The 17,642-nt window shown below is 33.8% G+C and overlaps 1 protein-coding gene across 2 annotated transcripts; it reads right to left on the bottom strand.

Annotated features, from left to right (window-relative positions):
- Positions 1-295: 295 nt before the first annotated feature.
- On the bottom strand, positions 296-16,670 carry LOC117325386 (alpha-N-acetylglucosaminidase-like). Of its 2 annotated transcripts, XM_033881558.1 has the most exons (23): positions 16,532-16,670; positions 16,088-16,136; positions 15,706-15,863; positions 14,424-14,608; positions 13,908-14,055; positions 13,308-13,378; positions 11,895-12,056; positions 11,572-11,637; positions 11,150-11,213; positions 10,307-10,377; positions 10,020-10,094; positions 9,148-9,232; positions 8,193-8,342; positions 7,451-7,593; positions 5,475-5,547; positions 5,086-5,181; positions 4,550-4,635; positions 3,591-3,695; positions 3,173-3,356; positions 2,665-2,708; positions 2,215-2,272; positions 940-1,039; positions 296-407 (listed from the first exon to the last, which is right to left on the bottom strand). In XM_033881558.1, the coding sequence occupies exons 1-23, from the start codon at positions 16,559-16,561 to the stop codon at positions 325-327; spliced, it is 2,286 nt and encodes a 761-aa protein (XP_033737449.1). In that variant the 5' UTR covers positions 16,562-16,670; the 3' UTR covers positions 296-324. The 2 variants fall into 2 exon arrangements, with proteins under 2 accessions (XP_033737449.1, XP_033737450.1); XM_033881559.1 differs by lacking the exon at positions 15,706-15,863 and having other exon boundaries at positions 16,532-16,605.
- Between the last annotated feature and the right edge of the window lie 972 nt (positions 16,671-17,642).

Raw genomic sequence — 17,642 nt, 5'->3', positions numbered from 1 at the left:
AGCATCATTTGTATCTTAATGATCCTGTCCCGACAACTATCATATACTATTGGACATTTATCTTTCACATCACAATATCACTACAGTTGTCTTCTCTAAACACACTCCATTCTCATCTCGGGATACATAAATTTTTGCTTTCTCTATTTCCCTAACCATATACTATGTAACTCTTGTTTTCAGCCGTACTGTAGGATATATTATAGGATAGGACCATGTACACTTGTCTATATCTGTCCGGGTGATGGACACACTACTCCTGTAGCTGTAATTGAGATTATGATGTTCCAAACTGGACAAAACATCCACAGATCCGAATGTCGGTCATCCTTTTTCATGGGGAGCACTGTGGTATGTTTCTGGACGATATTTTTGGTATATCTGATGTACAATCAAGAGTGTGTCGCCTGGAAACAAAAACAAACAAATTATTGATAACACTTTGACATAAGATCACTTACTGAAGAGAAAAGGTATTAATTAATGTGGTTAATATTATGTATTAATGAGTCTAGTGGAGTGAATTAATCGTCAATATAATGTATTAATGACTCCAGCAGAGTGTATAAATCGTCAATATAATGTATTAATGACTCCAGCAGGGTATAAATCAATGAATTCCTTCAGAGATCAATCATACTACTTTGAGATTGATGTAAAAAAAAATACCATCAGTTTTTAAAGCCAGATTTATTGTACTAATCTCTTAATTACATTACTGGGGTATCTTGAACAATAAGCTGTGACCAATGACCTCAGCATTCTTTAACAAGGAGGGTACAGTTTATGTATAGCCTGATATATAACCATGCCCTAGCAGATTAATATATTAAACTGTATGTACTCAAGCTTCATATATGATCCAAATTAAAATTATTCTTTTTAAATGTTATTTTACAAATCTGCCTAGCAAATTCTGAATGAGTGTAGATTTCTTACCTGATGGAAGTGTTGGAAAGGTATGTGTATTTGTGGAAAAAGGAAGCTCTATTGTGTTGAAAACTTTATTATCAAAATCACTTTGATTAAATGCTGTTCCCTGTGAAAAAAATATAAATCTATCATTATAATTCAAACTGGACAATTTTTTATCACACACAAAAAAAAGTTTGTTTTAAAATGGTGATCATTTGCCACCTATACATGATATTGGATCATACAGACAACATATGTAGACATTTTAATGGTCTGTTTTTGCATTTTAGTTAGTTTTTGTTTTGATACAGATATCCCTGATGTCTTGTCAAATCCTTTAATCAGAGAACAAATGTTTCCAGGACAAATGATTGTTATATAACTAGGATTTACTGTACTTCAAAAGCCGAGATAAATGAGCTTCCAAGCAATCTAAACATTCGACTAGAATCAAAATTAATCACCTTGATAACAAAAGCCAAGTAGTTAGGAATAAGAGAGCTAATTTCTGAACAACCTTGATAATTATATTAGACAAAGGCCCAAATATATATATATATATAACAACCTTGATAATTATATTAGACAAAGGCCCAAATATACATAATACAGTAATATAAATGACGAAGGAAGACAGCTCTATGACTCGTGCCCTGATGGGCCTCAATCTACGGCACCTCATCCCCTAGTCAGAAATACCCGTGGCCTATACCACTGCACCACATTCACGTTCCTAAAAGAACATTTCAATTGTGCAGTGATGGTTGGCCCGATACCCTGACATGATCATAGTGACAAATCGTCTATTACAATATATATATACCAGGATTGCAATGAATTGAATATCTTTATTGATCCAACAGAAGAAGATTGATTGAACATAATATGGAAATTAGAATGATATGTACATTTTGTAAATTGATTAAATTGTCATCTGTATTTAACGTAATAAACACACAAAATTGTCCTCGCATATTTCAACTGTTTATCTTTAACAAAGTTCTTCAATTTTGCGTTACATAAAATACATATAACTTTCAATGTTGTTATCTCCCCGTAAATATTGTATACGTCATTATGTTGTAGACATTAAAGACCCAACACCTGAAGATAGCTGATACACAACTTGAAAACTTCAGCAATTATCAACTTAATTCGCTGTGTTGATCTTTAATGTTCACATATTTAATCCATATACATTTTCATCTAACTAAACCATATATAATTGTATATATCACACCAAATTACACTCTATCACTCTCCAACTAATTACCTACCGATACATGGTTTTTAACTTACCATATGTAAACTGTACTTTAAGGAATCTACAAACATTTTCCACCTCGGTCTGTAATAGCTGTTGATATACAAAGTAAGTACCGGGTATATGGACAAAAGTAATATAAACATGAACTTGTGTTAATAGGTTTATGAGTAAATAACCAGGCCCAACTCATGTCAATACGAATTATTCTAGATATTAACAAGTTTATATATACACTAAAATTAAATCAAAATTTTTATAGGCAGAGAAACAAAATGTTCCGTACTTGCAATGGACATGTGAAATTTAGATGAAAACACCAATAACCTTTCTCTTTTAATTTATTTGTGAATTTTCAATTTTAAATCAATTAACTTCAATTGAAGTAGTTATGCATTTAAACAATAAACTTGTTTTATCTATAATTTACTGATGTACAGTTGTCAGAGTGTATGTTTAACTGTTATACAAGTTGAAATACTAACCTACGTACAAGTCCAGCCCACTGTTTGCTGGCATAGTCTAAATGCTGTAACATAACGGGTAAAATGTACCAAAATCATAACACTGGACTTAATTATTAGGCTAGGGTCAGTGTGACTTTGGTATTTCACTATTAGATTAACAAAATCAATTCATGTATATAACAATTATTTTCCAGCTGTTATAAAGCCATGGCACTGTTACTCCAGCCTTTATATCTACTATATTCTGCCAAAGAGCATGACAAACTGTGATATCATTACAACTTATTAAAATGTAATATTACATATTCACCCAGTTATACAAAAATTTTAATGAAACTTTTATCCAATTAAACAGAATTTTAAGTAAAATTTCCATTCACTTAATATTATTATAGTATACGTTTGATCGAGAATCAAACCCTCGCTGCCTAGGGGAAGGCTAGTACTTTATCATTGTGCCACTAGACACCCAACAGAAATTTTAGTAAACTAGAAGCTGATAAGATACATAATGTTATGTTTTTACATTGCCTGTCGGTCCCCATAGTGTGATCTGGTTCCTGGCATTGAACTCATGAAGCTGCCTGTCCTCTGGTGTAACGGCTAAATTTTTGGCTGCCCAAATCCATTTCCCCAACAGGAAATGACCTTCTGACCCAAGAAGTGTATCCATGTCAGCCAGGAGGTCCAGCAGCTTATTTCCTATCAGACTGTTAATGTCCAACAAATCAACATTGAAACATATACCAACGGAGCCATACTATTATTCAATATCTTCATGATATCATTATTTATATGCCAAAGCTGTTATATTTTCATTAAAAGATCATTTTTATTGCAGTGATTTGATATTGAAATGCAATTTACTTTCATAGTTTTGTAGTTACATTTAGCTTCAAAAACAAAAAATCTCTGATTAACTTTCAAATGAAGTTTTATTTTACCTGACTTCAGTGACATTTTCGTCTTTGAAGGCCAATATAAGGGAGTTATAAAAGGACAGAGATATCTCCTGGAGACAGTTCCTCGTGACGTCCACCAAATCATACCTGTTTATATACATGTTAACTGTCTTATTTATTTATATCGATATTATCTCACCTTTAAATCGTCCACCTGATCATACCTGTTTATACATATTAACTGTCTTATTTATTCATATACATTGTAGATATTATCTCACCTTTAAATCATCCACCAAATCATACCTGTTTATGTACATATTAACTGTCATCGTCCACCAAATCATACCTGTTTATACACATGTTAACTGTCTTATTTATTTATATATATATTATCTCACCTTTAAATCGTCCACCAGATCATACCTGTTTATACACATATTAACTGTCATCGTTCACCAGATCATACCTGTTTATACACATATTAACTGTCATCGTCCACCAGATCATACCTGTTTATGTACATATTAACTGTCTTATTTATTCATATAGATATTATCTCACCTTTAAATCAATCAAAACTTGATGCCATATTACATAATGTTTGTATTTTATTGAAAAAGGAGTTTTACCAAATAAGAAATACATATCAATTCTTTCTATTGTATTTGGTCGTCATTCGAAGCAATAGTGTCATTAGGTATTATTTAATTAGTGCCTTTACAGTGATACTCTTTGTGCATATACGTAGTGGTAGCTATTTATAGCCACACGTTGTACTACTTATTATACATAGACCTCGACTATAATTACCACTATTCAAATAATCTTCAATTATAAACACTGGAAGACAGGACCCGTTCCTGAGAAACTGGTCAAGATAAGTCCATCATTTCTCCTAACAATGCCATGGTAATTATCTGTAATATCATAATATTTTAAGTGGTCAGTGTACAAGAAATGTAAGAAATTTTCTAAGCAGAGATGAAGAATGAACTTACCTGAACAGGGAACTGTTTTGGAGTCGCTCTGTGGCTAACACTAAATTATCCCAGGCTTGATAAAGATCCTCAACGTCATACCAAACCTACAGGACTCTTGTATCTTAATTATTTATAAAGACGTTCTCAATATCATAATCATCAATTTCAAAAACAATAAAATTATTATACCAAAATCATATACAGCAATTTTTTTTATTTTTTCAAATTATAACTAATCATAAGGAAAAAACATTTAAAACAGTCACCTTTATCTACATTACAACAATTGAGAAACAAGTTGTACCAACTTATATCAATCCCTCTCGTCGGCCAGGATGGCAGCAAGCGAGGAGTCTCACTGTAGGATGAATCCAGAGTACCCAGAGACAACCCACATGGTGGGACCGGTGACCCCATACCTTTTTGCGTCCGATCAGGGATTTGAACCCCTAGCCACCTAGGTGTAAGGCAAGTGTTACCACTGTTCTATATTTCTATTGGTCCTATTTTTATCGAGTCATAATCTCTTCAATAAGAGAGATGTGCAGACTTACATCAGGTACCAAACGAGGATGGTAAGAGGGACGAGACGTTGGTATCACATGCTTGCTTTTATCTTTCAATCCATCTGTATTATTATACACACTTTTCTGAAAATGGGAAAATGTAATAACTTGATATTAGAAGAAAATTCAGGACTAAAAGTTTGACTGGGTAAGAGACCAAACAGGTTAGATCATTGATGATGAGAGTACATTCTGAGTTTTTTGTGTTATAGCTCCATAACATAAAAAATATATTCAAGTTAATCCTTATAATTCAATCCACTGAACACAATCCCATTTAAATCTACTTTTTGATGGTATTGTCCAAAAAGTCTTTCTTTCATGGATAATATTCAGTTATCATAAAAAAACTACAAAAACTTATATTACAACATTACCCGTAACAGCTGCCAAGCCTTTGAGCTATATTGGTCAGGTTTTCCATATCTCCTTGTAGCATACTCCACCACCCTGTATAAACATGTTACCATGACATATCAACATGTTACCATGACATATCAACATGTTACCATGACATATCAACATATTACCATGACATATCAACATGTTACTGTGACATATCAACATGTTACCATGACATATCAACATGTTACCATGACATATCAACATGTTACTGTGACATATCAATGTTACCATGACATATCAATGTTACCATGACATATCAACATGTTAACATGACATATCAACACGTTACCGTGACATATCAACATGTTACCTTGACATATCAACATGTTACCTTGACATATCAACATGTTACCTTGACATATCAACATGTTACCATGACATATCAACACGGAACCATGACATATCAACATGTTACCATGACATATCAACACGGAACCATGACATATCAACATGTTACCGTGACATATCAACACATTACCATGACATATCAATGTTACCATGACATATCAACATGTTAACATGACATATCAACACGTTACCGTGACATATCAACATGTTACCTTGACATATCAACATGTTACCATGACATATCAACACGGAACCATGACATATCAACATGTTACCGTGACATATCAACACATTACCATGACATATCAATATGTTACCATGACATATCAACACATTACCATGACATATCAACACGTTACCATGACATATCAACACGTTACCATGACATATCAATACCTTACCATGATATATCAACATGTTACCATGACATATCAACACGTTACCATGACATATCAACATGTTACCATGACATATCAACACATTACCATGACATATCAAAACATTACCATGACATATCAACACATTACCATGACATATCAACACGTTACCATGACATATCAACACATTACTATGACATATCAACACATTACCATGACATATCAACACATTACCATGACATATCAACACATTACTATGACATAGCAACATGTTACTATGACATATCAACACATTACCATGACATATCAACACATTACCATGACATATCAACACATTACCATGACATATCAACACGTTACTATGACATATCAACACATTACCATGACATATCAACACATTACTATGGCATATCAACAAATTACTATGACATATCAACACATTACTATGACATATCAACACGTTACCATGACATATCAACATGTTACTATGACATATCAACACATTACTATGACATATCAACACATTACTATGACATATCAACACGTTACCATGACATATCAACATGTTACTATGACATATCAACACATTACTATGACATATCAACACATTACCATGACATATCAACACATTACCATGACATATCAACACGTTACCATGACATATCAACACATTACTATGACATACCAACACGTTACCATGACATATCACCAATTGTCTATTTTATATTATATAGAATCCATATACAAGTTCATGCATTATAAAACTTAAAATAGCCAATTGAAGTCAGAATCTAATATTTTGTATTTTTGAAGACATCAAAATTATAAAATTGTTTTATGAATTTTACTATATATTCTTTATTTTACAAACTCATGATGGAATGGTGCATTAATGCTAACAAATAAAATAAATTGATGTGATTTTAAATATTCAAGTCTAAGAGTTGATAAACATATTCTCACATCATTCCCAGATTTGTCTCCTGTTTTTCCTACCCTGTCACCCCTTCGGGTGTGATTACTCTTTCTCACACCTTTGCATATGTAAGATACATTTGTCCCATGTGGAACACTTATATGGTTCATAACATAGAAATAATTATCCCCTACCTTGAGGACAGAGAAATGTTCAACCCTCAGGAGGGCCTTGAGTTAGACAATGGAGAGTTTCATCCCTTGGGTTGTAGATATTTCTCACACCCTCAAGGTAAAGGAAGACTCACCACTTAGATACATCTCTAGGCTGGGAAACCCAGGCATTCTCAGCCATGAATTCATAAATCACTTCATTTTGGTTGATTCCCTCAGGAGTCATGCCGATCCCGATCATGGTGCTGTTTGGAAAATCCCGACCAGCAGCTGGACCCTAAATTACGTCAAGTATAAGGTTCAATATTTGTTAACGTGTAATCTCAATATTGTTATTTACTGTCTATCAAACGTGTGAAAATCACTCTAATATGATTACATTCTGATGTTTAAAGTGCTGGTTTTGTGATCATGATCAACTGTCAGTGGAACAGTACATGTATAGAGTGACTATAATCATTGTATCATCATTTAGTTTAGGAGATCAACAATATACGGCTATAACTGATATTAATGGGTGAATGCATTGCTATTTATACAATTATCAGACAAGGGCCTGTAGCTGGCTAGACCCTTTCATCTTACTATCAAAAAGTCATAGATCGTTCTTTGTAATAATTTTTAAAATAAAAGCGTATCGTAGATTCAAATAAAATACACAAGTATATGAATATCTCACACGATCAGTTTATGAACATCTCACAGAATCAGTGTAATGGACATTTCACATAATCAGCGTATGAACATCTCACAGATTCAGTGTATAAACATTTCACATAATCAGTGCATGAACATCTCACAGAATCAGTGTATAGATATCTCACAGAATCAGCATATGGATATCTCACAGAATCAGTGACATGGGTGTCCACTTACGGTGTTAATACTGTCAAACATGCCGTACAGTTCAAGAGTTCCTCCGAAGTTGTGCAGCATGCACCATATAAAAGGTTGTCCAAAGTATGATTTTGTACGACGATACACAGGGCGGTTCTCAGCAAAAAGTTCTAAAATAATCATTCTCCCCTGTAACACAGATAAACTGTTTAGACAGGAAGGGAAGTGCACAATAAAACATACGAGTCTCTTATTTCATAAACATTCCCATGTATAAAGACCATGACTTCAGATTATTTTCCAGGGTATACCATGCTAGCATTAATAAAAATTCACTGAGCAAAGGATTTTCCATTATCAATAAATCTATTTTTAGGAAAATTTTACCTTTTATCTTCCAAAATTTATCAAATTCAAAGTATTTGACTTAAAAGGATGAATGAATAATAACAATACTTGAGTTTCCAATAACCCCCTTTGATGAAAAGTTACAGAAAGTCAAAAGAGCTGTAGGTTTATGTTCATCATTCAAACTATACTATACTCAATTTGTAATTGAAGACACTGTCCATTTTATATGTTTTGAAGGCAATATCCATTTTTACATGTTTCGTACTACCCTTTAAGATTGCTGAGTGGAAAGTTTTGCAGGTGCAAGTCTAAACCCTTAAGATGGAGGACTAAATCCTTACGATGGAGGACTAAATCCTTAAGATGGAGGACTAAATCCATAAGATGGAGGACTAAATCCTTCAGAAGGAGGACTAAACCCTTAAGATGGAGGACTAAATCCTTAACAATAGTGACCTGCTCAGAAAACAAATGTATCTCATGTTCTATTGTTATTTACAAAGTTAATTAAACTATGGAAAAGTTGAAATGGAAAATTAAATTATTGTAAGTTTATAACTATTAAGACAATAGGTCAAATAGCAATGTGTAACTGTCTGAGTAATCATGTCTTCATGTATTTGATTTGTCAAATTACACTTACTTTAGGAACAGCAGTTAACACAGCCTTTATTTGTGGAGTTTTCCAGAAATCCACCGAATTCTCAAATATCCACCCCTGCATCAACCTACCAAAAATGAAGAGTATACGGATGAAAACTGTTTTTGGTATCTCCTATCATTAAGTATATTCTTGAAAGTTAAACATAAAACTTTGTACACATCAAAATGACCATTTGTAATATCATACCTAATGTTGATTATCAATACAGAATACTTTTAAAACTTTTTCTTTTTAATAAATCTAAAACTTATCTAAATCATAATACATTCATTAATAAACAAGCATGCTGGGTATCACTAAAGCAATACATGTCTCCTCCTGGCCCCCGCTAAAAATGCTAACAGTGACCTTGACCTTGTTAGAAAAACACTGAAACTCGAACTTGATCTGTACTTTCACATAATGAAGTTACGTACCAACTTTCACAAATACACTTTGAAGCATGGCGGAGAAAAGTGTGGAAAACTGAGAGGACGGAGTGACAGACGGTAGGGGACTAATAAAGAAGTCCTAAACCATTTGTTAATTAAATGTACACTTTGTGTATGAAAGATCATGATTTTAATTATACTTTGGCCATTAACTACTACTTTATTAATTTAACAATTGTAAATTTCATTATGGGTTTGGTTATAAAGTTTGTATATGATTTACATGATTAAATTGTCATTTGGTTAATTTTGATTGACAGTGCATTTCTATGTTCTGGTTTTAACTGATAGGGACAACTCCAGTCAGTCAATGGATGATAAAAGGCAATGTATATGGCTTTATATGTTGGCAGTACCGATACAGCTGTAATGAATGTAATCCACACACCAATTTAATCTGTAGCTATCAAAGAATCTTACCACACTGCCTGTTGGTCTGCTGACATCAAGGCTTCAAATACAGCTGTCGCAGACTTGGAAAGATAGGTTGATGAACTAAAACAAAGATAATCTACATAAATCATTAGACCTAAAATGAAATGTTAACATATACAAAATACAAGATAGCATAATAAATTGTAATCTTATTGTGACTTAACTGAAATACTTCTTCCTCTGAAAACAGATTTTTATCAAATGTATACTGTTATGTACAAAAATTAATTATAAAGCTTGGTTTACATATTACTGATATTAAACAATGTTACCTTGACTTTGGCAGCATCTCATTGAAAGTGTCAACATTGTATATATGGTCTGTCCCAAACTCATTCAACATCTGAAATTTATAGTAAAAATGTAAATACACTATTCTCTATTACTTAATTCATGAATGAGCTGATCAGTGGTTTCTTTAATATTGATTTACAAGTTTGTCCCTTGTTCAAGTCATCTTTGTTTTGTTTTTTGTTTTTGTTTTGTTTTAACGTCCTATTAACAGCCAGGGTCATTTAAGGACATACAAAATGTACCAGGTTTTGGAGGTGGAGGAAAGCCGGAGTACCCGGAGAAAAACCACCGGCCTACGGTCAGTTCCTAGCAACTGCCCCACGTAGGTTTCGAACTCGCAACCCAGAGGTGGAGGGCTAGTGATCAGGTGTCGAGACACCTTAACCACTCGGCCACCGCGGCCCAGTCATCTAAGCATAAGGATTAAAATATTACAGTAGAACAACATTATGTAATTTACTTCAATAAATTTTGCAATCGAAATAAAATCATGAACATTAATCAGCCCAAATGAAGACTGGGATGATAGACACTGATTTTATTAATTGCTTTTGTAAAATAGTGATGTGTTACCATTTATCTTACATACCATTTATCCCAAATACAATGTACTAGACTTACTATTACATGTAAATGTTCTCGTATGTAGCAGTCAAACATGGTTATCTCAAACTCTTATAAGTGGAAGACTACTTAAAGTTAAGTTCAGTTCCAACAGTAAAAATTATCTATAGAATATACTCAGTTAACTGGAATACATCTCTAAGTTTTTCATAGCCCAACTGACTAGATGTAGAAAAGTGTAAGTAACTGTGACATACCTCTTTAACTACTTCATGTCCAATCCTCTTGAAAAGAGGGTCATTGAAGTCCAACAGTAAATTACTGGGGAGAGGACATACAGTGAAAATATCAACTACTAGCTAGTAACAACATATTTACAAAAGGAACTGGTTGACTAATTTTTACACACTTTGTATATTAATACATTGTACATTAAAAAAAAAATCATGCAGTGCAAAGTATACACTGAATGAGGATTCTCAATATTGTAACTGTGTAGGTTACATGTAGGTGTGCAAATTACTGGAGTTATTACGAATTTGAAATGGTACAGTTTTCTTTCGAACAGGATAATAATCAAAGTCTAAAAAAGTTCTTTCAATAAACATTTGCAATTGCTCAATATAAGTCTAGATCATAATGAAGCAGTTGTGGGGTCATATAAATACCTTTAACTTACCAGCAGAATGAAGAATTGAAGTGACCCCAATTTGGTAAATGGGACACACTGGCATTAGGGAAAATTCTGTGGAATTAAAATATTTTTCAACATATTACAGGTGCATATAGGTAGAACATTCATTAATATGGCCACAAAGTAAAACACCAAGGTAGCTTTGGTGAAGGTGAATCTGTTTTTGACACACATATAACTGGCAAAAAGATTATCTCTCATGCTAACATTACAGATTTAGCACATTTATAAGTACTTATTGTTTACATCACAGGAAAGATTAGGTAAAGTAGAATAAATTCCAATTTTGACTTTTCTTTTACATTTACCTGGTGATGGCACTGGGAACATGCCCAGCAAAGCCAGGTAGTACAGGAATCATTCCAAGCTCCCTCACCCGGTCAAGTATCTTATGTTGTAGGGCCAACTGCTGGTCAATCCAGGACTGAGGCAGTGGTCCACCCCAACCATGCATGTTACCCATCCTTGACCTGTCAGGGAGATAGCATGTGACTTATCTGTTTATTGAGGTTACCAATCCAGTCAGGGGAGACAATTTATACTTCTATCTAAGAGAAGATAACTTGTGACTTATCTGTTTATTGAGGTTACCAATCCTGTCAGGGGAGACAATTTATATTTCTATCTAAGAGTATATCTAAGAGGAGATAACTTGTGACTTTATCTGTTTATTGAGGTTACCAATCCTGTCAGGGGAGACAATTTATATTTCTATCTAAGAGGAGATAACTTGTGACTTTATCTGTTTATTGAGGTTACCAATCCTGTCAGGGGAGACAATTTATATTTCTATCTAAGAGGAGATAACTTGTTACTTTATCTGTTTATTGAGGTTACCAATCCTGTCAGGGGAGACAATTTATATTCTATCTAAGAGGAGATAACTTGTTACTTTATCTGTTTATTGAGGTTACCAATCCTGTCAGGGGAGACAATTTATATTCTATCTAAGGGGAGATAATTTATGACTTTTTTAATGGTCATCCAATCATGCAAGTTACCCACTGTTGACCTATCTGGGGAGATAACATATTCTAGGTTAAATGATATACGACTTCTGTTTTATTAGGAAGTGGTCACAACTTCCCTAGGCATTGTTGGTCAATCCAATACTCTAATTGGGGGCATGATCCAACTCAACCACTTGTTAAGTTGATAGCAGTTCAGACAAGCTTAGAGACCAGCATAGGCTAATGCAATCAAGTCTTTGTCAAAGTTTGTTAACTAAAACGTAAAATAAGATCACTTGGTAGGTCCCCATATTTCCCAAATACAAACCACTATAGTCAAACCAGTCCAACCATTTGGAATGTGGCAGACAAAAACGGGCCAATAATGATGACCCAGGCGAAGTAACTTATGAAATTACCTGGCTTAGTTTAATAAAAGTGAAAGTGTCATCAGGACACATTTTCATTATCATAAAACTCCAAAATCAAGATAAAAGAGGCTGAAACGAGACTGACACTTACTAGGTCTCCCTTTTTTTCAATATAATTTTCTCTCTCAAATGAAAGACCTTGGGTATTTGATTTCATGAAGATTCAGTTTTCATTATTTATACTCTGACAGCAATTTAAACTTACAATTTAAGTTATAACATTTGATAGTTATTATTATCAATTTTTCTGACATTGTCCATTTAAAGAAAAATATATTGAATACGGTTTCATAAGACAAGTTCCTTCTTTTTAATTTTCATTGATCCTATCTGACCTTACCAAGCTAGAAATGCTGGACCTGCAAAGTGATCCTGAACCTCCTTCATAGTGAAACCCATCTTCATGTAGACCTACAAACACATCCTTATAAATTCATAAATCATTAAGCATTAGAGATTAAAGCTACAATCAAATCATCTAAATTGCTATAGTATTACCAGGTACACATTAGACCTACAATCACATTATAATATATAAATAACTACAGTATATTATAATTTATAATAAGCCTACTTGCAGTATTACACAGTGGTGTATTTTATCATAATATTCCAAGTATTCCCCACATTTTCAAGTTATGTGTTTACATATCACAGAAAAAATCATTTTGAAATTGTCCTTCCTCAAGTCTAAAACATTTTGGAATATTTTCACACCACTTGTACTTCTACTTCAATTATATTAATACTCAACTTGAGTCATCAACTAAAATCACACTAACTCATTTCAAATCCAATTTTCCTGAAGTATTTCATAGTACATAATGTATTTGTGAAATTTACATGGCAAAGCACTATAAATACTTGCAGTGGGTATGAGGAATTATCAATCTTTTTCATAGTTTTCATTATTATCTACATTACAATATATTTTCCTGACCCTTTGAAATATGGCCTCCTGTCCAGTGAAAGCTAAAGGCATGTTGATCCCGTGTAGGGCCATCCAGTCCAACTGTCTTTGCCAGTCTGTCCAGTTGTACCATACAAATGAATAGTCCACTGTACACACATTCTGGTAGTATCGGAACCTAAAACAAAAGGGAGATAATCCTAATGTTCATATACTGGAATGGTCTTACTATAATTAGAAAAATATTCTACATGCATTACAAACATATCCACATCCTTACATTATGGTATTTGAAAAATCACACTCTGGCATCCAATTCCTTCATTATTGATTAATATAAAGGAAATAACATTAGGTCAATATCAGCAAAACACAGGATTTTAATAACTTCTTCAAAAAAAATAGACAAGAAATAAAAAGCTAACAGTGCATGGAGAAAAATTATTGGGTTTTTAGATCTTGTGTTACTAAGTTTGTTTGTTTTAATTGTATAGCCCTTGATTGTAGTTTGTATTTTGTTCTGTATATAACCAGTGTAGCACAAACCTATCATTAGTGGTGACTTTAATCCCGGGGGTGGGGATTTCTGGTAAGGGAGATGGGATGTCCATCTGTTGCCCCGCCCATGTGTACTGACAACCACAGTGATTGGTCAAATAGTAGTAGAGTCCCATGGCAACTGCCACTCCGGTAGTTCCATTGATGTTGACAAGTGAACCAGATGATGAGATCTGGAATTATGTTTAAAATAACATTTATTTAATGTTGGTTACAAGGCAACAATCAACATTATCTCAGATCTACATGTACTGTAGAGCTTAGTGAACATAATTATGCTGCGAATGAAACAAACATGTTGGAAGAAACATATACTGGGGAAAACCAACATGCCGTGGGTGGGAAACCAAACAGACATTATCCCCTGCCACTAGTGGATCTCAAAACCATATGTATGTTCAAGGGAAGGGTATTCTGAATCTCACTCATGACATGAAAGCATTCTACAGTCGATGCATTAACAATATTGGCTGCTACTGAGACACCAATGAAAATTGTTGAATATTGTATTAAACATCAGATAGTAAGACAGCTATCTTCTGAAGACTTCTAATGTTCAATCAGCCTTTTAAAAATCTTATATTGGCTGACTAACATCAGAATTCCTGCCACAGTGAAAAAAGGGGGAAAAGTCAACCCAGCCTCAGGTCAGCATTTCAGTGTATGTTTTCAACTATGTATTCAATAATGTTGTGTGGATAGAAAATAAACATATATTGAAACATCAATGATTTTTCACATACCTGACCATACAGGTGTAAAAATAGAGAGTATAAGGTCACCTTACTAGCTCAGACTAGTGGTACTTTCCCTTTAGCTTAGTGGCAGGATGTTTGCCTTGAGAGCAAGAGGTCGCTAGTTCAAGCCCCAGCTTGGGCAGGGTATTTTCATTACTCCTTCCTATATACACAGGCATACATATATATGCATGTCAGCTTACATAAAGAGGTCAATCCACTCATTTTATAATCCAACTCCGAGTTTCAAAACATTTCATTGTAGAGGGCAGGCCAGCCTTTACTCCACTTTTCACTAGGGCAGGAGTTCCGATGTTAGTCGAACCACATGAGATTTTTAAATGGCCACAAAAACATCAGAAATCATTGGATTAAGCTAGCTATTATACATTGTTGACAAAATTTGAGCATTTTTTCAGTTGTACATGAATTAGTTGATGCTGAATATCTTCATAACCATAACTTGACTTATGATTAAATGAAAAAAAATGGACATAATAAATAGGAAAAGAGTATTTATTACAATAACTTACTACAAATGTGTCTCTATTTTTAGGACCAATATTTGATTGAACATTTGCTGTAAATTCATTGGCTCTTTTCCCAACAATTCTACCAATCAGCGCCTGTGATGCATCTGTCTGGGTAGAAGCAGGTGTCTTTGTTCTGATGTGATTCAAGCCAGGAAAGTCTGTGATGAGATTATCAACAATAAAAACTAAACGGGTAATTAAGCTGAAAGGACAATAAAAACTACACAGGTAATTAAGCTAAAAGGACAAAGTCATCACAACAGTAACCAGTACATTTTTACATTCATCAACTGAGTCTCGACCCATTGATCACTTGTAAATATGATTGTTTTGATTAATTTATTTTGAGGAGACTGTACTTTTTATGACAATGTTTTCTTACCTGGCTCTGCTAAAATTATCTGAATGAGGAAGACGAAAGGAAGCAAACACTGAAAAACCAAATTAAAAAAATACAAAAAAAGCACACACACGTTAGTATATATATATACTCATTGTATTTTTGTACATCTATTTGCTGAAGATCAGTTTTTATCAGTTTATGGGTCGATAAACATGATATTTGAGTCCAGCAACAGGCGCTAGTGATCAATATTCTGAATTGGGACAGGAAGCAAGTTGATCCGAAGGGTTCTAATGTTAATATCGCTTTTAAAGTTGCCTTGTATCTACTTAGTAAGATCAGCTGAAGATCGTCAGAAAATTCGGACTAGAACTAGAAGCATTTCGAATTCTACATTTGCATGATTTGGCCTCATGGCAAAATTACACTTAAAAAAATAATACCTTTGACAACTTTCGAAAGATAACCTCGGGAAATGTTTACCTTTTCTATTGTGAAGGATAAGTACATCATTCTAGCTAGTCAGAGAATTCGACAAACTTGTATCATCATCTTCCCGTCTGCACTCGATTTGCCTTTTGTTTACACCGGAAGTCACGCTAGGGCGGTCTCACTAACTACCGACAAGAGCCAACAAGTGCCGACAAGAAACTAGATTTACCGACAAGAGCCGACAAGAAGTTAGAATTACCGACAAGAAAGAAAATGAGAGATAAAATAGTTTTTATTTATTAATACAATGTATGATTTGTTTATTTTTTTCTATTTTGGAATATTTTGTGGTCTAATGTAATGTTGGCACAGGTAATATTGAGCCGACAAGAAAAACAGATTTACCGACAAGATGTAGAATGAGTCTACCGACAAGAAACCGACAAGAAAGAAAATGAGAGATAAAATAGTGTTTATAGGGTGACCCAAACTAGAGCACGACCCATTTCAAAACAGAACCGGTGTAACGTTGAAAATAGACTGGCTTCCTGTCTCTAGAATATTAAAATTATAAATAAAATTGACCTTTATGAGTTTGGTCACTAGGATATGTCTGATTCTAAGTTTCAAACTAGGGGGAGATAATCTAGTATTTAAATTTAGTGGAGCAGTTCGAACAAAGAACTTAGGGGCTGTGGCCAGTCTACGTTGAAAATGGAACCCGTGGAAAATGGAACATTTCAACGTTGAAAATGGAACCGGGATGCCGTGGAAAACAGAACCAAATATTAAATTTTCTTTACATACCCGTTGAATAGTGAACCACATAAAAGTATTGGATCTCGGTACCAATTTACATTGTCATAGATGTTGCGATAAGATACGCTTACATGATAGATCTACAATATTTCATGTAAATTAAAAAAGGCGGGATTTTTGTTGTTGTTTTTTTTTTTTGTTTATTTTTTTCAAAGTTGACGAAAATGGTAAGACAATGTAAGTATTGAACAGTGATTTTGACGTTGTTATAGTCGACATGGCGGCAACATATATTGTGGGCAAATATAGCATGGAACCCGCGGGTTCCCATGCCATTTGCCCACCATACATCTTGCTGCCGTATCGACTATAACAACATTCAAACCACTGTTCATTGCTTAAA

The sequence above is a fragment of the Pecten maximus genome, chromosome 4 (genome assembly GCF_902652985.1).
Source record: "Pecten maximus chromosome 4, xPecMax1.1, whole genome shotgun sequence".
In the NCBI taxonomy this organism is placed as follows: Eukaryota; Metazoa; Mollusca; class Bivalvia; order Pectinida; family Pectinidae; genus Pecten; species Pecten maximus.
The sequence above is the reverse complement of the archived record's forward strand: the minus strand, read 5'-3'. Positions and strand labels throughout refer to the sequence as shown.

Coding starts and splice junctions, on each gene's coding strand:
- LOC117325386 (XM_033881558.1), bottom strand. CDS start 16,561: ATGATGTACTTATCCTTCACAATAGAAAAG. Junction 10,095..10,306: donor GAGATGCTGCCAAAGTCAAG/GTAACATTGTTT, acceptor TCTTTGTTTTAG/TTCATCAACCTATCTTTCCA. Junction 1,040..2,214: donor TAAAGTACAGTTTACATATG/GTAAGTTAAAAA, acceptor TTTTTTTCACAG/GGAACAGCATTTAATCAAAG.